Source organism: Puntigrus tetrazona, chromosome 19 (genome assembly GCF_018831695.1).
Source record: "Puntigrus tetrazona isolate hp1 chromosome 19, ASM1883169v1, whole genome shotgun sequence".
NCBI lineage: Eukaryota > Metazoa > Chordata > Actinopteri > Cypriniformes > Cyprinidae > Puntigrus > Puntigrus tetrazona.
Window position 1 is genome coordinate 10,003,188 of NC_056717.1, and position 23,524 is coordinate 10,026,711.

At 35.9% G+C, this 23,524-nt stretch overlaps 2 protein-coding genes across 2 annotated transcripts; both read right to left on the minus strand.

Annotated features, from left to right (window-relative positions):
- Positions 1-3,853: 3,853 nt before the first annotated feature.
- On the minus strand, positions 3,854-8,572 carry rp9 (RP9 pre-mRNA splicing factor). Its single transcript, XM_043218512.1, has 6 exons — positions 8,299-8,572; positions 8,144-8,174; positions 7,877-8,006; positions 7,630-7,721; positions 7,158-7,219; positions 3,854-4,904 (listed from the first exon to the last, which is right to left on the minus strand). The coding sequence occupies exons 1-6, from the start codon at positions 8,445-8,447 to the stop codon at positions 4,706-4,708; spliced, it is 663 nt and encodes a 220-aa protein (XP_043074447.1). The 5' UTR covers positions 8,448-8,572; the 3' UTR covers positions 3,854-4,705.
- Positions 8,573-9,220: 648 nt separating this feature from the next.
- c19h18orf21 (chromosome 19 C18orf21 homolog) lies at positions 9,221-22,464 on the minus strand. Its single transcript, XM_043218058.1, has 5 exons — positions 22,210-22,464; positions 18,716-18,735; positions 18,150-18,349; positions 10,095-10,276; positions 9,221-9,993 (listed from the first exon to the last, which is right to left on the minus strand). The coding sequence occupies exons 1-5, from the start codon at positions 22,281-22,283 to the stop codon at positions 9,846-9,848; spliced, it is 624 nt and encodes a 207-aa protein (XP_043073993.1). The 5' UTR covers positions 22,284-22,464; the 3' UTR covers positions 9,221-9,845.
- Positions 22,465-23,524: the final 1,060 nt, after the last annotated feature.

A 23,524-nucleotide genomic window follows, 5' to 3' on the forward strand; every position in this document is an offset into this window, starting at 1 on the left:
TGGCATAAATAAGGATAAAAAAAAAAAAAAATAGCAACAAATCGTTCGGGCATGTCCGTGACACCAATAAGTACAATTTAGCTGAAAACCTATAGTGCATGAGCAGCACCTTCCTAAAAAGCGCTTTCATTTGAAAAAGAAAAAAATTATGAAATTGTATATAAAAAGTTTGACACAGAGCAAAATAAATCCTTTTAAGTAAGCTAAATGTGAACGTTTTACTAAAGCTGAATTAAAAAAAAAAAGACGTATCAAAGCTGTATATAAAACACGAGACAATATTTTATTGTATATAATAAATATAAGAAAAATTATTATGTTAATCTTTCTCCTTCAAAATCCCATGTTAATTAAAAATTCATTGAAATTATTAAATTAAATTGTTGCAAAATAAATCCTAGACCATTCTTTTCAGTATAAGGCACTATACATAAAAAAATACCAAATACATAAACAGTTACTAAAAGCTAATGTTTTTAAACACTGTTTTCTTGCAGTCCTACTGTGTTTTTGTTTGATGTCTTTTCTTTGTAGGCTATAACAGCCTGTTTATTATGGGTCATATTAATAATATAAATGCAATTCATATTTTGTATTTTAAGTAAGATAACTGCACAGTTTCATTCAATTTGGGAAAAAAAAATAGTAGCCTTCTTTATTCCGTTAATCAAACATAATATTGATTATCAGCACTAATCTCAGCATTTAAAGAGATAGCTCACATTTATAACAAACAAACAAACAAACAAAAAAAACATCTGTCATCCTTTATTCACAGTTTATCCAAAAATAAAAAAAAACTCTGTCATCGTTTGCTCACGTCCGTGAAACACAAAAGGCGATGTGAGGCACTAAAGCAAAAGACTGACAGATTCAGTCACCATTCACTTGCACTGTATTTTTTTTGCCTACAACGAAAGTAAATGGGGACCGAGGATATCATTCTGTCTCGGATCTCCTTTCGTGTTCAACTGAAGAAAGGAAGCCATTCGTGTTTGTAGCGGCATGAGCGCGATTGATACGCGTAACAGTAAAACAGCAAACGATGACAGAATTAGGGTGAGCTGCTTAAAGAAACGCGCGCGCACGGTCTTATTGTCAAGCCTACCATTAAATAAAAAAAAATCATATTGTGAGCAAAATAAGTTTCAAAGTAGCCAACAGAAAAAATACTGCTATTCTGCTTCACTGTCTTCCCTACAAAGACAATGGAGAAGTGGCTGTCATTGTGCAGAACTCTCTAATTCTCTAATTTTACACCGCTGGAACAGGAGCAGTCGTAAAATGAAACCGCTGATGTTTGTGACACCCTTTTGACCTCACGGTCTTTTTTTTTTACAAGTTTGAGTGGGTTTGTGGAAGAAAACACGCGTGAACCGAAGCACAGGCAGTCACGTACCGAGCTCTGTCAAACTCTCCACCCGCTGCAATCCGTCTGCCGCGCTCAATAGAGGGGCTATTCATGACCGTCTTACTACTAACTGCACGCTGCAGCGCTTAAACTTCACCCCGCGAGGATGAAGCGGCGTGGGGTCGCACCGACACCGCACCGACACCACGAGGAGCAGCGACGCGAAATAAACCGTACGAACCTGAAGCGGCGGGGCGACTTTTCCTCCTTCCAGGGATTGATGTTTGGGAGTTTGTTGCAGTCGCGCGCTCCCTCCCTTTCTCTAGCGCACTAGATAGATAGTGCTGATGTTGTTTTCACTTCCTCTTTCCTCCTCCTCCCGGCTCGTGATTGGCTCCGCCGCTTTAGGAATCCACCAATCACAGCGCAGTAAATCATTCAATATAAACAGATAAAAGCGCGTCAGGGTGTTTTCTCAGTCTGTTATTTTAAATGTATGTATTAATTAATTATGTATTTCATTAAGAGGATTTACTAACATGACACTTTTTTTTTTTTACATTTCCATCATCTGAAAGCTGAACAAATGAGCTTTTCGTCGATGTATTGTTTTTAGGATAGGGTAATATTTCTCTTTGGGGCTGCAAAATAAATAAATACAATTGTAAATATTGACAAATTCACATTTAAGGTTGTCCAAATTAGGTCCTTATAATATTACTAATCCAAAATTAAGTTTTGATATATTTGCTGTAGGAAATTTGCAAAATGTCATGTTGGATCGTGATCATGAAGCAAAATAAAAAATAAAGAAAGAAAGAAAAATCACTCACACAATGCATTTTTGACTGGTTTTGTGGTATATGGTCACATTTTAGGTTTTAACAGATCTACAACAGATCTTAAACACACACACACACACACACACACACATATATATATATATATATATATATATATATATATATATGTGTGTGTGTGTGTGTGTGTAAGATCTGTTGTAGATATATATATATATATATATATATATATATATATATATATATATATATATATATATATATACAATTTTATTTTTACTTGAGTAACATAAAATATCTAGTAAATTCCTGTAAACAGTAAATAATTTATAATTGAATTCATAATTGAAATGTGAATCAAACATCCAGTTATTGTTGCTTACTATGTGTCTTTCACTCTTAATTCAATCATGATTCAAATTAATTTAGCTTCATAATTTATGCAATGTTTATCATCTACTGAGCGTGAATGGTTCATTTTTGTCGTTACAGGGCTTGAACTACCACCAGCGAGTCTTTGTCTACAGAGGAAGAAGAAAATAGGATTAAACCAGAAAATCATTGCCTGGCCATTAGTCTTAAGGGCATACTTGGCATTTTGTAAATATCTGTCCATCAGACCTCAACATTCTCACAACGTCCTCCCACACACAGCAATAGATTATCTGTCCCACACGAGGAGATGCATTAACCGTCCCATGCTGACACTGTTTGCTTACTCCATTTTGATGATTAGAGAGGACGCAATTCTATAAAGAGAATGTCTAGAATTTAGCTAAGCGCAGCACATGACGTGAAGCACCACGTAAACCAAAACCCAGTCTACATGTCACTGCGCCTCAGCAGCAGAGGTGATGCTACCTTTAGTTTGTCTCTTTATAAAAACCATTATGCAAATACGCATCATGGATCGGTCTCTGCTTCAGCTCTTCTCAGAATGCTGTGACATGCTTGGGATTTTTCTTCTAACTGTGCGAAATGATGAACAACTCCAGCTCTTCAGGCAAGGAAACTGCTGGAAACCAACAACACGCTCTGTATCACAAGAAAATTGTGATAATCCTGATACAACAGACACGTAGTGAGTAACCAAAAAGTAATCAATTAAACTGCATTCGGGTTATTTTGATTGGTTAAAAAAAGGAAAAATACAGCTAAATAACACAAACTTAACTAAACCATGCACATAGTTATCTGTTATATATATATATATATATATATATATATATATATATATATATATATAGCCATTAATTGTTAGACAGCACTATATATATATATATATATATATATATATATATATATATAAAATATAAAATATAAAACGTGGTACAAAACATTATTATGTGTGCATATCTATATCTCTCTCTCTCTCTCTCTCTCTCTCTCTCTCTCTCTATATATATATATATGTGTGTGATAATGTTTTGTACCATGTATTATACATATTTTTCAAGCAAAACTACTGTGCTGGAATTTTCTGCCTCAATTAAACTTCAGATTACACTGATTAAACTTCTTTGGCTAATCAAAATTTAAAACAGTGATTTAACAAAGCATAGAGCTGAACAGTGGGGAACTCATTTGAGAGATTCACGGCTTGTCAGATAAAAAGGGAACATGTCACATACACACACGTTTCTAATGGCCCTGGCCAGATCGGAACAAAGAGACACAAAGAAAAGAGAGGAACTAAAAAGGAAACATGAGAATCCAGCTTTTATTACCAGTGCGAACGCATTCTGAAGAAGAGAGCAAGCCAACGACTTCACAGGCCGCATTAAATATCTCATTACCGAAATGAATATTTGCGAATAATTCATCATTGTTTTCTTCTTGTTTGAAAAAGCGTGCGTTTAAACGGTCGCAAATTTGATGCGGCATTATAAAGAGCTCCTTTGATGATGCGATGCGCTATTTATCTTGATGCAAAACGGTACATGCACTCCAGCGACAACCTCGGGACAGCGCTTGAGCGACGAGATCAAAGCATCTTCTCCCCTCTCGTCATGTGAATGATGAGCAGAACACTGTCAGCCATTCAAGTGGCGCTAATAGGCTGTGCTTGCCTTCCATAGGCAGACGCAGAAGCCCCAAACACTTCCATGGAAATGGAGGATATGAATCTACACACGCAATCAACCTACAAACGGCCAAAGACCAAATTACCATAAAAAAGAAGTTGCAACGGCCGAAACGCCATAGTCACCGCTTTATTTACACGACACTTACGGACGTCACCGTTGGCGACGGCAGATGGCATGACTTATAACCTCTCATGAGTTATTTTCGCAGCGACACATTCGCAAAATGTGAATGGACATACATTCAGACATCTTAACAGGACCAGCTACAGGAAATCTGATAGAGATGCACATATCCTAAGCATTCGAACGCGACAGAGGGGATTAAATGCATCCATGCATTATTAAGCAGATCTGAAGACGGCCCGGGGACCTGATGGGAAGGCTCCTGTGTATATTTGATAGGGCTGACGCGCCACTGCAGACCCTCTTTGATGAGCACCGAGACACCCCGCACCGACGGCCTCGTTCTAATCTGTATCCGAGTCGTCGCTAGCCTTGGCCTTGTGCTGCTTCTTTTTCTTCTTGTGTTTCTTCTTTTCTTTCTTCCTCTTCTCCTTTTTCTTCTTCTTCTTCTTCCGGGTGTGATCGGAGGAGGCGGTGGAGGAAGACGAGGTGGTGTCGGAGTCGGAGGTGGTGTCTTGGAGCAGCTGTTTCAACTGCTGGATCCTACAGTGCAGAGAAAAGACATCGTAAAACAGTATTCCAGGCTTAATATTGTAATACGTTTACATTAATCCATAGTTAACGGATCTCTTTCTAAAAAACAACACTGAACATGAAGAAAAAAACAAAACAAAACTGTGTTGCATTTTGCAACAAGTGCATTTCTATTATAATTATATTCTATTAGATTTTTATATTAGAATAATTTTTTCGCTTTTTAATGGGTTATAGCAAATCCAAAAAGCGATGTAATATTTAATAAAAATATTTAATATTAACTAAAGTGAATAACAGTGAACAATACATTTTTTACTGTATTAATATTACTTAATTATCTTATTTTCCTTCGTTAACGTTATAAATACAATCATTCATTGTTAGGTCATATATATATATATATATATATATATATATATATATATATATATATATATATATATATATATATATATATATATATATATATTTTTGTGTGTGTGTTTAAAAGGTTAAAAGCATTTATACAAAACACTATTATTTCAAGAATTAACAACTAAACACTATTTTTAACAACTAAAATTCGATACTAATATTATATCAAATACTACAAAATTTAAATACAATAGGACAACTTTAATTTGCTGAAATTACCATTTTCTTTACAATAGTCCTGCTCCAGCATTAATAAGCAGAGACAATTAAATATACAAATGATCATTTTTATACCAAATCCTAAAAAGCGACGCTTAACTATTTTTTCGTAAAATAAAATTAAATAAACTAATAATGTGTGTGTTTGTACACACAAAACAAGTACCATTACAAAAACATGTCCATAATACGCCAATGACATAAATGTCAGTCATTATCTTTGCAATTCCTTTTGGCGGCGCTAGTGCCACGGAGATGGCACACTTCCTATTTGAGCAATCGGATTCGTTCAGCTTCTTTCAAATTCCAGCTTTATCATTTTTAGGCAAATTGAACTGCCACCGATGAAGAGGAAGCAGAAAACACAAGCACGTTCTGACAGCTTTTGCCACACTGACCTGAATCTATTAACAATTCATCAGATCACCGCTGTTCGGAGGGTTCCCACCCATCCTCTAACGGAGGTGCGTATCCTTGGGAACCGTTCACAATCCCACAATCCCGTTTTAGATTTGCTTTCATTCCCTGCGTGCTGCGAAGACTGCATCAGTGTTAAAGCGGCTGACTTTCAAGTTCTTTAAACAAGCTACTCCTTGTTTCCCCAACATCCTGCTGAAAAATTGAAACCGCCAAAGCTCGCGGGGGAATGTTTATTAACGGTTCTGCGGCATAAACGTGGAGCTCGAGCAAAATAACCTGTCAAAACGGCCCAAAATGGGTTTACATCCCACGTAACGCTTTCTAATTACTCCCATGTAGCAAGAGCCCTCGTCGCCGCACGGCAGAAGATAAGCGCAGCGGAGTAAAGAGTTACGTAATCATCTGCAACAGGCTTCTTTTGTTGAACTGACTGAATTCATCAACACTGGCCTCTAAGAGGCCTCCGCTCGTCAAATATTTTATTAAATAAGCAGATCTAGCAGACTGAGCATCATTAAAAGCTCTTCATCTCACTTACAGAGACAACCGTGCAAAGGTCTGGGGTCGGAACAAGTTATAAAGGAAATTAACGGTTTGATTCAACAAAGGCACATTACACTGATCAAAGGTAATAGGAGGGAAATGTATAGTATTGCAAAATATTCATATTTCAAGTTTATTCTGTTCTTAATGCATCAAAGAATCGCAGAAAAACTTTTTCCAAAAAAAATATTAGAAAACAAAACAAACATACATACAATTTTAGTGTCAACATTAATAATATTTACAAAATGTTTGTCGATCATGTGACATTGAAGACTGGAGTAAGAATGCTAAAAAAAAAAATCAGCTTTGCATCACAGAAAATAAATTAAATAATAATAATAAAAAAATATATATATATATATATATATATATATATATATATATATATATATATATATATATATATATATATATATATATATATATATATATATTTATTTATTTTTTTTTTTTTTTTTTAATCAAATAAATACTGCCCTGGGAAACGTAAGAAACTTCTTTTAAAGACACTAAAAAAATCTTACTGACCACAAACTTTTGAACGGACCCACCTTTATTAATTATTAATGTTACTTCAACGCAACATAATAACAAAAATATTTAATCTTAGTGATTAAAACGCACGACGCGGTCCTTTGTCCGCGAAGAAGCTCAACGTACCTAGTCTCCTTTTCGTTGCGTTTGTTTTCACGGATAATATCGTACATTGGATCCTCATGCGCCTAAGAAAGCATCAAAGACATTGTAAAAACATTAACAACCAATTTTAACAAACCTGCAACAGAAGTAAAGTACTCTATAGTCTTTAAGTTGAAGTTAATATTTTATGCCGAGCTGTTGATGTGGCAGTCCTCCAGAAATTATACTGCCACACACACGCACACACACATCATATAACTTATACATGTCAGACTCCATGAGTCTTTTTTTATTAGTAGCATTATTAAAATTCTGACTTAATACATTCAAGATTTGATTATATATGACAAAACTGGTTCATCAGCAGACTTATGCTTCATAGCTTAATCTCAAAACGTCCAAATGCTGTACGTGTAATTAGGTACTACACATGCTTTAAAAAAATGACTTATTGACCGCAGCAGCGCAAAAGTAGGCCGTTCATGTTACTCACCACTCTGAACTGCTCCAGTTTCTGATTGCCTTTAATAAAGAAAGGACATTCTTTGTCTCCCGTTCTGTGGCCGTACCTCTTACATCTCCAGCCTACACACACACACACACACACACACACACACACACACACACACACACACACACACAAGTTGTAAGATTTCTCAATGACCTTCATCAGAACTAAAACGCCACTTCTGGCATAGCTCTTTTTTGTAAACAGCGAAGGCATCTGAGCGCTTGCTTACACTGCATGACCTTCACCTCTTTGCCCAGAGGCATCCACAGTCCTTTGGTGGGAGCATGAGCCAAAAAGTTCCTGGCGTCCTCATTCCCGGGGGTATCAGGGATACAGTCCTCTGGTTTGTCATCCTCATCCTGCGAAAGCAGTTCTGCATGTATTGCAAAATGCTCGCTCGAAGGCTTATTTCTAATGCATGCACACCATTTCTGTAAGAGAAGGCTAAAGCAACCAGCTAATCATTTAATAATTTCACGTTAAACTACGGCCAAACCTTTATGTAGCCAGGGGGAGGATTTTCATAGCTGAAAGGGAAAAGGAAAAGAAAGTCACAAAATAACGCACAAACAACTTTTGCAACACCATACAAAAAACGTTCAGATTCTGAAGACTTTCTTGAAAGTCGTTACTAAAGCTGCAAACACTCACAACGTCTCCACATGCTTGAGTTTCTGCACCTCGTGAATCAGCTTTCTGGTTTGGTGCTGGTATTTGTCTTCATCTTGTTTTGATTCCTTGTGTTTTTTTCGTTCGTGCCTGTCCTCGTGGTGCTCTCGGCTTCGTTTGCGACTGGACATCGTACATTCTTCAGGGGCGGTTAACTTTAAATATTTAACCACGCATTACGTCCAAAAAGGTACTAATTTTAAGGTACTAATGATTGTAAAGGCACATGAGAGTTTGACCACTTCCGGGTGAAAGAGAGAGATCAGCGGATTAGTAAGAGATGTCAAAATAAAAGTCTGCATGCAAGAAGCGTGCAGAGATATCAAAACGCGTTATATTGCGGTAATATAGACATCTACCAATAATTTATTTTGTTGTGTTTATTTAGGATCTTTTAAAATGTTATGGGAAAACGTACTTTTTGGCCTGTCTGAATATTCTAAAGAGAAAAAAATGCCTTTACTGAATGAATGTACTTATATTTTTAATAAATATTTTTTCCTTTTTGTATGCATAATTGTATAATGTTCAATATTTGCATTTGAATTAAAGTACATGTATAATGTTTATTTTTCTCTGAAATAATAAAGCGCTATCACTTCATTACAGTGGTTTTTAACTATTATCCAGTTCAATGTTCCAATGGACCAAAATATTTATTGTGGTGTTTATGCCGTAATACGTATGCTGGTTTTTGAACACTTGCATTAACAGAAACGTCGTCTCATTACTTGTAAACTTATGTATAAAGGACTATGATTTTGTTTCGCTTTTCCATTTTTTTAACATGTATAATTGCATCTTTACATCAGTTTTCCTTCTTAAAAATCTACAATACATTCTGAAGCTAGAAGAGAAGTTTTTAGCATCTTTTAAAGGGAATATATAAATAACCACACAAACGTCAATATTGTAGTTTTTATTGAAAAATGATCTGTCAAAGATCAAAGACGACAAAAACACCTTTCTTTTTAAATGTACTGAGGAAAAAAAAATAGTATGAAATATTTTGGTCTTTGCTACACAGATTGACAGCAAATACGCCATCAGATGTAAACAAGCCAGCACAATTTTTAATAATAATAAAAAAAACAATACTAATATCTGCGTGTAAGCCAAGTGTAAAGAAAAACCTTTTAATATCAGTGATCCAAACTTAGAGCTGGTGATACAAATGTGTGAATTCAAAGTGTACAAAAATGAACATTAAACACACGACATATAAAAGTACTCTTCCTTGTGCAGAAATGAACAGTATGTGGGATCATGAACATAAAAAACGTCACAAATAAAAAAAGTCACAGCATGGTTCTGTAGCACACACCACATGGATTCAGAAACAGACACTTGATGGATGAAAAGGAGATGTTCTCTTCACTATTTAACTGTCCTTCAGTACAATCCAGCCTAGCGGCTCCTCCACTAGGTGGCAATGTAACACACAAGGACCGCCATCACGTTCCTGCTCTGAACTTATCAGCTCCACTTAAAGTGGGCCAAAGTCTTTCATTTTAATGACCCTGAGATCTTCAGAGATATGAAAGCAAGTCCTTCAGACCACCTTTCTTGCTCTGCTGTTTGCTTTCCAGCATCAGGATCTTTTTGAGGCGGGCGAAAGGCGATGACTTCGCACTGCCGGGCTTTGAAGATGACGAGCCGGCGTCTAAAGATACTGACCTGCAGGAAAGAAAGAATTGCATACGTAGTTTTAACAGCAGAGTTAAAGGGTATTTCTACGAGGACCTGTGTCATATATACGTCCGTTAAGAGTGTCTTACCTAGGTGTGCCATTTGGTGTTCTGTCTTTCAGAGATTTTGGAGTAGACCTGTTGGCTGACTGTGGAGTTCTGCGTTTGCCTGCGCTTCCTGGGGTACTTCGGCAGTTTGACAGTGAAGTCAGAAGCTCCCGATTCATTCCAGGTTGTCTGGACATCTTATTACAGGTGTGACACGTTGCCATCTAAAAGAAGAAAGCATTATGTTCAATGTTGACGTTAGATGTACTCTGGATCTTCACATTGCAAATCATACTGGTAAGGACAGTCTCTGGAAATGAACGGTGTTGACAGCCACGTCTTTCAGTCTCTCAGTTTACTAAAACAGTCAAAACGATTGCGCAATCGCCTTAAATCACTGGCAAAATAGCAAAAATCAAAGGCAATAACACAAACATTCATTGTTCAACACAAGTAAAATACACATATAAACAAATGTCTAGATTTTTGTGTTGTTTTCTACCTTAATAGCCAGGTGTTGCTGACACTCATCTCAAGTATTCCACACATTGTACATGAACGTGAGCTCTATATACAGCAAGGCACATTAAGTTCTCTAGACACATGCCAGAAACTGCCAGAGACTAGCACTAAATTAAGCTGACCAACCACTGGCGCTCCCACACTTCCACTCAGACACATCACTACGTACTCTGTGCTTTACATACACTTATAATCCACTTCTTTTCACTCTTTCAAACTATTTTAGCTTCAAGTAACGAAAACGAGTGTTCAGCAAGAACGTATTAAAAGTGATAGTCAAGACATTTATGTTACAAAACTTTCTAATTCGAATCAAATCAGTAATTGAATTATTCAAATTGAAATATATTAAAGTTATATTCAATTGTAATTATATTTTACATTATTACAATATTTCATCATCAAATAAACACAGCTTTGGTGAGCAAGAGAGACTTTTATAAACATTCAAATTTGATCAACCCCCAAACTTTTTCCGAGTAGTAGTTGCAAACAACAATAAAGATCCTTTAGCAGCAAATTTCCTAAAAAATGTCCTAAACATTTTTATGTTGCATTACTCTAATGTTTATTAGTTATTCACAGGGTACTGCACGAATGATAAAACTACTTAATCTACACCCTTCGGTGTGGAATTGAACTCACCGACACGAAGGCAGCCATTGCTTGTTGAGGTAACAGGTAGCTAAGCTGAAATGTAGAGAAGTTATAATGATCCAGTCATGTGTGTGAGAGCAGCTATGTTTACTACAGCATCCTTCATGTCTGGAGATATAAAGAGCAGCAACAGCCAATGAGCTGCAGCGGGGGGCGGAGCCTGTCTGACTGACTCTCGACTGAAAGGATGGTCCGTAATATCAGACCAAACCTTTACGGAATTCCTCAGAAACATAAACCAAGTCTTTGAAGAAAATAAATAACACTACAACACGTGTTATACCTCACATGATAAACGTGGACCAAGTAAAGATAGCTTGTGTGAGAATAAATTACATTTTTGGCCATTTTATTTTAAGGTCCAATTCTTCCTATTAGCAAACTGTTAACCAAGACTTCCGCCTCAAACTCCCAATGTGCTGTTTATTAAAGGAACACTCTACTTTTTTTGGAAATAGGCTCATTCTCTAACTCCCCCAGAGTTGATAAGATTTACCGTTTATGAATCTTTTCAGTCGACGTCCAGGTCTGGCGATAGCATAGCATAAGCCTATTTCCAAAAAAGTGTTCCTTTAATAGTTAGTAAGGTAGTTGTTAATTTTAGGTATTGTGTAGAATGAAGAATGTAGAACATGGTCATACAGAATATGCACTTTATAAGTACTAATAAACAGCTAATATGTTAGTAATAGGCATGCATAGGTTTTTTTTTTCTCGTACAAGAGTTATTCGTGAAAATCACTGCTGATCTGGTGTGAATATTTAACATGAACAAATCAAATATAACCCTAAAGTCGTCTATTTTCATCTTGCTTGGCTAAATAAACCTCTCAAAGCTTTGGCATCTCACTACAAAGCTGACCACAATAACCAAAGAGCTTTAGGAGAACACGGTATCAAGATTAAGCTAAATTGGGAAACAGGCCGTAGTAGTTAACCGCTGCTTTAAAAAGTTGAGCGATTGTCCATATAAAGACTCTGACTCTGTCATATCCTTTAATCTCCATCATACAGCTCAATCCCAAAATAGATCATTCCCCACGATCAAGATCTGCCCATTAAACAGGGTCATAAACACAATACTCAAAACAGAGATGTCTGACAGGTCCAAGCTGAAAATGAATCCTTGGGATAAACACTGTGAAAGATAAGGACAGATTCCGAGGGAGCCGAGAGAGATGATAGAGATGTCACTGAATAGTTTCTCTCTCTTTGTTCCTGGGTTAAATGACTCTATTGAAAAGGTCAGGTTAGGCCAACTCAAGTGGACTTCCATGCTGGGTTTATGTTGGTGGATTCACACAGTGGTGTCGTTCTCCAGCAAATCATGCTGGTCAACCCATACGTTCTTTCTTGCGAAGCCCGTTTAAGAAATTCGTGCTGGTTAAGCTAGTTAAGAAGCCCGATGGGGACACCAACAAACCAAAAACAATTAATTCTTTTGGAAATAATTAGTTCCAATAGAGGCAAGACTACGGAAATCATTTTGACTCATGCCTCGGTTAATAAAAATAACCAAAAATGGAACTTTACCAGCATTTTTGAAAATGTCTCTTTCTGTGTTTTACAGAAGAAAGTTATCAGCTTGTCTGTGAACATTTGACATTTGTGTTGAATTCTATGAGGAAACGTATGCCATAATGGCTCAGTCTATAAATAAAGTGCCAATGACTTCCTTTCTTCTGTGGAACACTAAAATAGATACTGTTTAAGAATGTTGGTAAACAAGAGTTCTATCAATACATGGAAGGCAGTGAGAATTCACAAGCCATTATCAGGCATGTTTATGCTGGCGATGTCCCCATGGCTCCCTCGTGAGAGATTCATGCAATCAGTTCACAGCAGCTGTCAACAGAACGGAAACAAATAGGGAAAGCAAAACGAAGCTGGAACAACTGTATATAGATGAATCCAATGCAAGGTGAAGGGTCATGAATGGAATAATACGGTTGGCGGTTTCGTTTTATCCTTCCAATGTACCAAAATGGATTCACAGTGGGGACCTAAAGCGTTTCTATTAAATTCATATACACTGTTAAATTCTATTGGGTTTGTCTCTCTCCATCCGTCACAGTTTTTGTAAAAGCCTATGTTCTCCAACATGATTTGTTATAATGTATTTAGAATGAGTCGCATAATCAATGCCAAGTAATTTTCTTATTTAATTAGTGAGAGCAGAGGGAGGCGGGGCATAGGGCTGCAGGACAACATAAAAAAATTCAGCTATATTAAAATGCTTTAAACAAAAACAGTCACACAAATCAAGATACACTGATTGCACACATACACACACGTGCGCATATATAGACACACAAACAAACACACACACTTCAAACTTAATTTTCCGAAATAATATTACAATAATGTACATACTACAATAATGTAAATAGTTAAACATAATAATTCTTTGCTTTGAATACTAAAACGTATTTATTTTTTAAAACATAACTTTACATACGTTTATTTCCAGGTTTATCTATAACAGATAGTAAACGTTTTCATAATATTAAAGTTGTATGACATATGACACAAGCCTTTACTGCACATCTACATGCTGACTTTTGCAAATGCCACAGACAACAAGTTTAAATGAGCTTTTCACCAATTTCTAAACATTTACTGACACTTTGCCTTTCCCTCACACACATATCAGTCCACCAGATGGGCTTTTTGTGTTCTATTAATAGTCCAGGATCCTGAAATACCCTCAACCCAGCAACCAGGGCTAGACTGTCGTCTCTGACCTTGCTGCTGAGATTCTAGATGCCACAGCTGCCCTTGATATGCAAGCCTGACCAAGTAATAAATGTGTGTGTGTGTGGTCAGCTATATTGATATGTGGAGACCCATCTGCTTTCCAGGGCTGATCGATCTGTGATACGCCCATCCCCCTTGACCAAACATGGAAAAGCTGCATCACTTATTCTCTCCCTGAGGGGAAAACAGGATGTCACACACATCAAGCATAACCTGCATCAAACGCATGCTGGAAAAAGCCAAGGCTGCTGGCACAGATGCTTCCCAAAATGTTGAAAGATGCACATGCAACATCTGAGCTTTCTATTGGAGGTATGAGACCGTTCCGATCCAAAAGTGACGATCACAAAGAAACTGCAGGAGCAGAGCCAGCACTGCATGAAATTTGCATACTTTCTATCCTAAATAGGACATGAAATGTGATTAGTTCACCACACACACCATAGAATGGTGAAAACACCAAGCCAAACAATCTCTTGGCAAACATTGTCAGATGGTGCCCCATTTCCATTGGATTTTTAAAGTGCATCAGAAAAGGAGTTTCAGAGCATTCTGTTCCAAACAAAAGCATAGAAAACAATTAAGTAAAACTCACCCATGTCATTCCAAACTCATAAGAATTTGGTTAATCTAAGGTTTAGTATCATTGATTTTCAATAGACGGTCAGAAACCTCTTAATTCGTGTTTTCAAAGATTGACCAGTCTTTTAAGTCTGTATTGACATGAGAGTATAAGACAATAGAACTTTTATTTTTGGGTGATTGTAAAGAAATAATGAATTGGAAGTTGATGAATAGAGTACAGTTTCAAAGGGTAGTATGTGACAAAATATGTCTACTTACAAGTACGTTCTCACCTATTGGCAGTACACACAGTATACATTTGTGCACAACATAAGCAAGCAAACTGGGAATCAGGCCAGATTCAGCTAAGAGCAGTCTATTGAGAGCACCTGAATTTAAAAAAATTGTTGAATCACCTTGCCATCCAAGCTAAAAGCAAACCTCTAAAATACCCAGGTGAACTCGACTTTTACCCAAATCCATATACTACATGTACTTGGGAAGATAAAACGTGCATTAATCTCACTCAGGCTAACAAGTATGTAAAAAGATACTTAAAATAACTTGCTAAAGACCTGGCAGAGCTGTCACAAGCCCCAGCATGTCAAGCATTTCGCTGCTAGAGACTGGGTGGCTCTGACTGATTTCAAAGTTCAAGGCCAACAGCTTCCACTCAACGACAAATACCACAATTCAACAGGCTCTACCACCTGGAATCAACTCATTTACACCCACCACGGTGATTCACACAGTTAGCATTTTAAAACAAATGAACTTATTAATCATGCTTCAAGCATTTCACTTAGAATTTTCTATGACGTTTGATGATGCTCCATCCACGTGAAGCTAGAAAGCAGCTGATATTAAATGAGACGCAAGCAGTTTGATTTGTAGAGTAAACCTATTAATGACAAATTAAATATATCACTATGCAAGCACAATGAAAAAAAAATGTTTAGGGATGTAAAATTAAATAATACTAAAAGAACACTACTCTTCGCATCTTAAAAGAATAGTTTACCCAAAAATTCTAATTCTGTCATCATTTACAAAGAAAGATATTTTAAAGAAAGTTTGTAACCAGGCTGTTTTGGGTAATAGTATTTTTTTTAGAAGAAAATGGTGGCCCAGAAAAAGTCTGGTTACAAACTTTCTTCAAAACATCTTTCTTTGTGTTCACACAGAAATTCATACACATTTGGAACTACTCACTTACTATCGTAAGTAAATGATGACAGAATTTAAATTCTTGGGTGAACTATTTCTTTAATTTGTCGCCAAATACAAAACACGATGGGCAAATGAAAGAAGATGGATGAGAACTAATAGATACAGGTTAAAAAGAACAATGCATTAGAAATGTATTGAAAATCCACTAGTGTTATTACACATTTCAATGCATTTAATTTCAGCAAAAATGCTGAAAAAAATAGCAATATTGAGATTTATATTTGCAAATTTTAACTTAACTTCATTACAACTCTTTTCTATTTAAATATGTTTAAATGTTTTTATTCCTTTGACAGCAAAGCTGAATTTTCAGCATCATTACTCCAGTCTTCAGTGTCATACGATTCTTCAGAAATCAATCTAACATGCTGATTTGACACTCAAGTGCCAAATTATTATTTTTACTATGAATGCTATTAATATTTTTGTGGAAACCATCTGAGGTTAACGAGGGTTAACAAGTAACAATTGAGGTTACATGATTAGTCGTAATGCTTTCTCCAAAAGGCAAGTTTTTAAAATGCTTAAAATATCTGATTAAATCTAGAGCGACAAATTGTTCTTCATCTTAAAATGGATATGAGGCTATTTATATTCAATTCAACCTGACAAACAGAAAATGATCCTCCATGACCTCCACAAAAGAAGTTATTTCCTAAACGCTGTTTCCCTCACAGCTAACACTGTCCCATTTACCATATCATGGGAACATAAGACACGGTTAAAAGATATGAACTCTCCCGACATTGGCTGTCTGTCAAGTTCATTACTGGTCTTGCCAAAATCTTGCTCTCCCGCGAAGAAACACACACCAACAATGTGCTCAGAATCTAGCAATCTAACGCCTACCACTCCACCCCCCGAACCACGAGTCTCACGCAGCTATGCTTCCCTGTGCGCCAGCACGTAGACCTCCGTGACCGGGCTTTTGAGGGTTAAATGCTTCTACAAATAACCACATTTCACTAAACACCCCAATCATTCAACTGATCCAGTCACACTTCAGCACAGCCTCAGAAAATGAGAACTTTTCTGCTCTAAATCATCTTAAGCGGATCTTCCTGGCTTTCAGATCAAAGTCATCTGACGTTAAACGAATCACTATAAAAGGAGTGTTTCTGTGTCTGATTAACGTCTTTCTGTCAGATGAATGATAATTAACATGTGATAGTCCATAACCATATCTCTAAACATAAATATCGTACTCCTGGCTAAGCGTTCAAACACTTTTAAGTGTTTAGTTGTGCCCTACAGTCTTCTAAGAGTGCATCAGTAATAAAGTGCCTTCATATAGGCCATATAACAACTTAAGTGCAGTCAATGGGAAAAGCTTTTAAGGCCACATCGATGATCCCGTCTGTGTTTACTGAAAAGAGCAGCAGACAAAGAGATATACTGGTTTATTTTCAAACGAACGTTCGACTGCCAGACCTTAGTTTTATCTTGTGCTTTAGTTTGCCCTCACAATGAAAGTCTAGCAAGCAAGATGGCTAAAGGGTTTAAAAGCGAAATGAGATAAGATACATAAGAGCAGCTGTTTTACAAAGACCCCATTTTGGAGTTTGACCTGGGCCATGTCCCGATCCCATTCCCCCTCTTTCACCCATGATTTTACTATAGGGTAACACTTTATACCTTTGTGTGCAATGCATTATAAAGGGTACAAGTATAACCAATTTAAAGAAATGCATGAATTGATAAGTGTTATATTAATTGTGCATTATAAGGGGCATGGTATAGCTAATGCATTAAAACTATATACAATGCAGGATAAAATAAAAAAACAAAAATGTGACGCTAGTTGAATTAAAATGGTCTATATTTAGTTTTAAGGTTATTAATTCAGAACTGATTGTTATGACTAAATATTTAAATGGTATTTATGGTACAGTTTTTTGCCCATTATTGCACATTACTTATTAAATTGTGTGCTGTTATTAGATTCAATATTTTGCTCATCATTTGTACAGTATTATTCAGACTGTCTGGGGTCAGTTAGTCAGTCATTATATATATATATATATTATTTTTTTTTTTTTTTTTTTCAGCATCATTACTCCAGACTTTAGTGTCACACGACCCTTCAGAAATCAGTCTAATATAATGATTCTGTGCCTTGGTTTCTGTGTAAACCAAGAAGGTTTCCAAAACAAATGTCTTTACTGTCTCTTTTGATTATTTTAAATGGTGGCGGCCAACCCAAGCTTTTGAGCACCATGTACATATATGGCAACACGGTGTTTGTTCTTCTGGTTTAAATTCATCCACCTAATCTAATCTAATCTAATCTCACATGACTCAGGAATGGGTCGATATAGTGACAGCATTCAAATCAAGAGGACATAAAACAGGTGGTCTCGCCCTCACCAGAGCATTGGAGGCCCTTTTAAACCTTTGAAGGACCAGGGTCTGTTCTGTGCTCAGTCTCTTCCCTGCCGCCTCTCTCATCAAAAGTCTTGTGATCGCCGCCGTGGGCTTCCGCTTGGGCCGCAGACGAACGTGATGATTGCCCAGTTGTCGCCACTGAAAGCAGAAGGGGCAAATCATAGCCCCCGGCAGGGCGGGCGCTGGAACGAAAGAGAAAAGTAGTGGAGGTTTTTGGCATGGCGACCGGTTAAAATAAAACAGGTGATGCTATGCCCTATTCTGAGGCCGGTTTGGCATTTTGTACAGCTTTTCCGATATGTGGTCATCCTACCCCTCTGTCGGGGGGCCGTCTTTGAGGTTTGTGAAGGCTGCAGAAAAGGATTCCGGTTTCACATCAGGAAATGTGGTCGGACTTAATGGGTTTAACTTGGTTTACTGGTCCTTTTCAAAACCAACTGTCTGTTCTGTCGCCTACAAGGACTTATATAGACTTGGGACTATATTAAAATGAGCACTGTAAAATCCCACACGGGTCTATTAATATAAATAACAATGCTGAAACTTACCATTGAGCTGACGCCTTTGCCTGCAATGAAAAAAGCAGTAAAAGAGTTAGTCTTTAAAATCTCGGCCGTTATAGGAGTTAGGCTCGAATATCGCAGCTTATGAATCATTTATGAGCTTGCAAGAGGTCCTGCGCCCAATCTGATGAAGCAACGCTGCTGTTTGTTTATGTCTTAAAGATTCCTAGACGCTGGGTGGAAACTGTGCGGCAGACTATGAATAAAAAGGTATTTTTCTACACTAAAAGGAAAAGCACTCTCAGGAAGCCTAGGTAAGAATTACAACATACAAAGATACTGAGGTCAAAGTGTGGCACACAGAGCAGGTCGGTGGCCTTCTCAGGGGCTTTAATTTCCCGAGAGACTTTGTGTGTGTGCCCCCTATTTTTGGAGATGGTGCTGTTCTGCCTACCTCCTTTATCTAAGCCTCATAATCCTGTCTAAAATTAGATCACATTGCTAAAAGCTGCGTGTTGTTATTATGCGGCACGTGAGTTTTAAGGGGGGCGGGGTTTTTAATTCTAATCGTCCACCGTCCCGTCATATGCGAGCGTTTGCGATGCCACAGCGGATGTTTCCCAGCATGCCAAAGAGCTGAGGCACACCACTTGCTCCCAAAGAGAAGACGAGGAGCCAAACCAGAGAAGTGATGAAGTGCGAATGAATTCATTCCTGCCTGCTATAAAGTCTGATAAATGTCAACCGAACAATAAACGAATGCGTCTGTGTCACAGACATTCTCTCTGTAGAGTTCACAATTCTTCCCTTCATTCATTTGTATTCATCTTTTTTTTTTTAACTGACTGAAATTCTTCGGTTTTGAGTGTGTTTCATGGCTTTGTTTAACTGTATTATTTTTTTTTATTTGCTGTTAGCTGTACACGTGCAGAATAGGAAACAATCGCCCAGCACATTTAGCAGATTTAATCTAAAGCAGCTTGGTAGTTAATAAAATTGAGAAAAGAGCAATGACACGCAAGTGCTAAAACAAGTCTTAGCTTACCGTAGCACATAGCAAGCACTTTTTAATATTATATAATAAATAGAAAAAAGAATCGAGCAAGCTATAGAGACACGTGTTGTCTTTGTTACTGGTATAAGAAAAAAGGAATAGATAGAAAAAGAAGAGAGGCTAGGGTTAGATTTTTAAAAGAATAGAATTAGAAGAGTTACAGGGTCAAATACACATTACTTTTATTTATTTGTTTATTTCACCGATCTGATTTTATTATTATTATTATTATTAATAATAATAATATGAAAGCTCTCATGATTATATATTTGTTTATTTTTGCCCTTTTGTTAATTGTAATATAGATAGTAATTTGCCTTTTGAAATAAGAAAAAGGCACCTCTTTTATTTTGTTTGTTTGTTAATTTCATAATTTGTTTCATTTATTTATTTGATTTTATTAGTTTGGTTAGGTTTCTGAGAGAGTGTTTATTTGTGTGTATAAAGCTTGTTTCATTCCAAATTATGTTTTGTTTAATCTGAACTATTTGCAAAAAAAAAATAAACCCAAAAAAAAAGCTTTTATTTACTTATTGTTTGACGTTACTAATAAACACACATATACATATATATACACACATATATATACACATATACACATACATATAAATACACACATACATACATACATACATACATACATACATACATACATACATATATATATATATATATATATATATATATATATATATATATATATATATATATACACTGCCTATAGAGGCTCAGACTTCACATGACTTCTTCACTGTGGTACTCTAATTCAAATCGTTTGCTTATTAATAATGCAGCTCCTTTTAAGTGCTCTCAGAGCAAAGATAAAGAACCTTTAAATTCACTTTACAATGCGCTGCCTCAGCACGACAATATCAACAAAGACTAAACTCTTGCTAAATCACTTGAGATAAAAATCAAGAAAGAGAAGAAGGCCCCCATTACAGTCCACTGAACACTCCAGGGGAAGCAACAGCTTATCCCTATCCCTATCGACGTGCCAGGCACATAAACGTGACTTACGCTGACACCTGTGGGAGAAATTGAGAGGGAGCTTAACACAAGCGCTTCATAAATAAGACCACAACCTCTGTGCACTTCATCCAGAAGGGATCTCATGGCGCACATACTTTCAGACAAAGGATTCCAGTAACTTGCGTACATGTATGTCATGAGTCAGTGCAGATGTCCTCTGCGCTCGCTGAGCTCAACCTCAACTAACGCTTAAAGCATGCAGCACGCTGACCCTCAACATGGAGCTGGGAAACATTTAATCCAAGAAAAACATGCCGCAGCCCCAAAGACAAGCGTCATGTATCTTCACTCACTCTGCCGCCAGCACTACCCAAAACATCATGATTCATAGCTTCAGAAACATTACACAAAGCAAGAGACCTTGACAAATCTTTACTACAATCATATTAGACTCATTACTTTACTATTCTGTGTGATGCAGTAGATATATATATATATATATATATATATATATATATATATATATATATGGACACTTACAGTACTTTCTAGATAGTACGACTGATAATTATCATATTTTTATAATTTTTAACTAAAGCTGTAATCCTGTTGTTAAAGTAAAACCCTGGTACAAGCCTTTTAAAAGGCATCATTAATATGTGGCGGTTAATCACTATTGGTTTTTCACCAAAGATGAGACATTTTTCATCCACTTTCAAAATGAAAGGCACAAATGTTTAATGATGATTAAACGCAGTAAACAACAACTGACCAACACGCTATTTAGCTGATGAGATTTGAGTGCACGTGTTTATTACATTACATTATTACATTACCTTGATGCTAACAAATGATGCTATTGTGTCCACAAATGCGTAAATATGATTACTGCACTTGAAAACATCCCTAAAGTATTTGACACTATCTGAGATAACAGGAAGAGCATACTTACTAAGGAACAACGTAGAAAGGAACCAGAACTCGGTTAAAGAACAGCACCCAACAATACCATTAATGCAACTATTTAAAAGGAAATGTTATTACAGATATTGCAATCAACAACAATAGTAGCAATATTAACAAATAATCATTAAATACATTAATAACAAAATCACTATCATCATTATGATTATTGTTGTTGTTGCTGTTTAAAATTCATTATAAAAACAAACCTCTACTTGTTAAAAAAAAAAAGATTTTTATTGCTGTTTTTTTCCATTTGTAGCTAACAGCCTGAATTTATTTAGCCCAAAATCACACAAAAATTGTTCTGCATATCAATTATCTGATCTAAAATAACTTCTTATAATACCACTCTATCTCTAAACGACTAGAAGTGTAAGACGAGCGCGTATGAAGTATTAAAGAGGAGTAGCCTGCCATCTACTGGTAACTTCGCGGCACTGCAGCAGAAAGCATGGCGAGGAGCACGTGCACAGCAGCGTGTTAAAAAACCACACCGATCGCGAGCCGCATTGTGTGTACAGTTGAGGGTCGATTGAAAGGTACTTACATGAGAAAGCGCGACTGCTCGGGGCAAAGGTCTTTGTAAAGTAAAGAAGCTTTGAACAAGAACATCTGCGTCATCGCGTCTACTTTAACAGCCAAACCTTCGCGATAAAAAGCTTTCAACTTACTACAAAACCGGCCTTAGAAGATAACTGCGGTCAGTAATAAAAGAGCGCAAGGAACCTATTTTCTTAGTCCAGCGCGACTACAGGAAATAGTACCAGACCAGCGTCTTTACTTCGATATTACCCATAATGCATCGATGCGGGCGAGGAATTATGGGAGTGTGAGTTTTTTTGAACAACTCGCACTGTACGCGTGGTCACCAGCGGTTGACTGCTCCAATAAAGCCCCAATAACGGCATCCAATGGACTTCATTTACACTATATCTATTGCTGAGGAAGATTATTTTATCCAGTGCTACACTGCACTATTGTAACAGTAACATATCAAGAGCAAAATCTTAAATAATAATAATCAAAATCATAATAAAGCGTTACAATACTATTACGTCATCCAATATATATATATATATATATATATATATATATATATATATATATATATATATATATATATATATATATATATATATATATAGATAGATAGATAGATAGATTATCTTATAATAGTAACTTATAATAATTATTATGTTATGTTAATGATTAATTATACAATGATGAATTAATATATTTTAACAATTGATTTTAACATTTATAAAAATATCCAAACGAATATTAATATTGACAATAATTATCATTGTACAATAATACTAATACTAATAATGTACATAAGGCTAATTATTATAATAATATAATATATACAGATATATCATTGTATTTATTATTATTTTCTGTGTCTTTTTATGTATAAACAATACAATAAATATGCAAAATATAGGCTATACCTACAAGGTACATTATATTATCTCATAATAAATAATTATTAGAATTATATTAGAATTATTATATTACATATATTAGAATTGTTGTTATATTAGAATTATTATATTATTTATATTAATTATGAATTATAGAATTAATTATTTTTGTAACATTTTATTAAAGATCCCATTTTTGACAAAGAATAATATTGATAATGACAATAATAAGCATTGTATGATACTAATGATAATAAGGTAAATTAGGCTAATTATTATGATATAATATATCTAGAAATGCAAAATATAGACTATGCCTATTATATATGTGATATATTAAAATTATATAAAATTGTATTATGATATATATTATGAATAATAATGATATTACTTATTAATTACATAATGAATAATTATTTTGTAATATAACAAGTATAT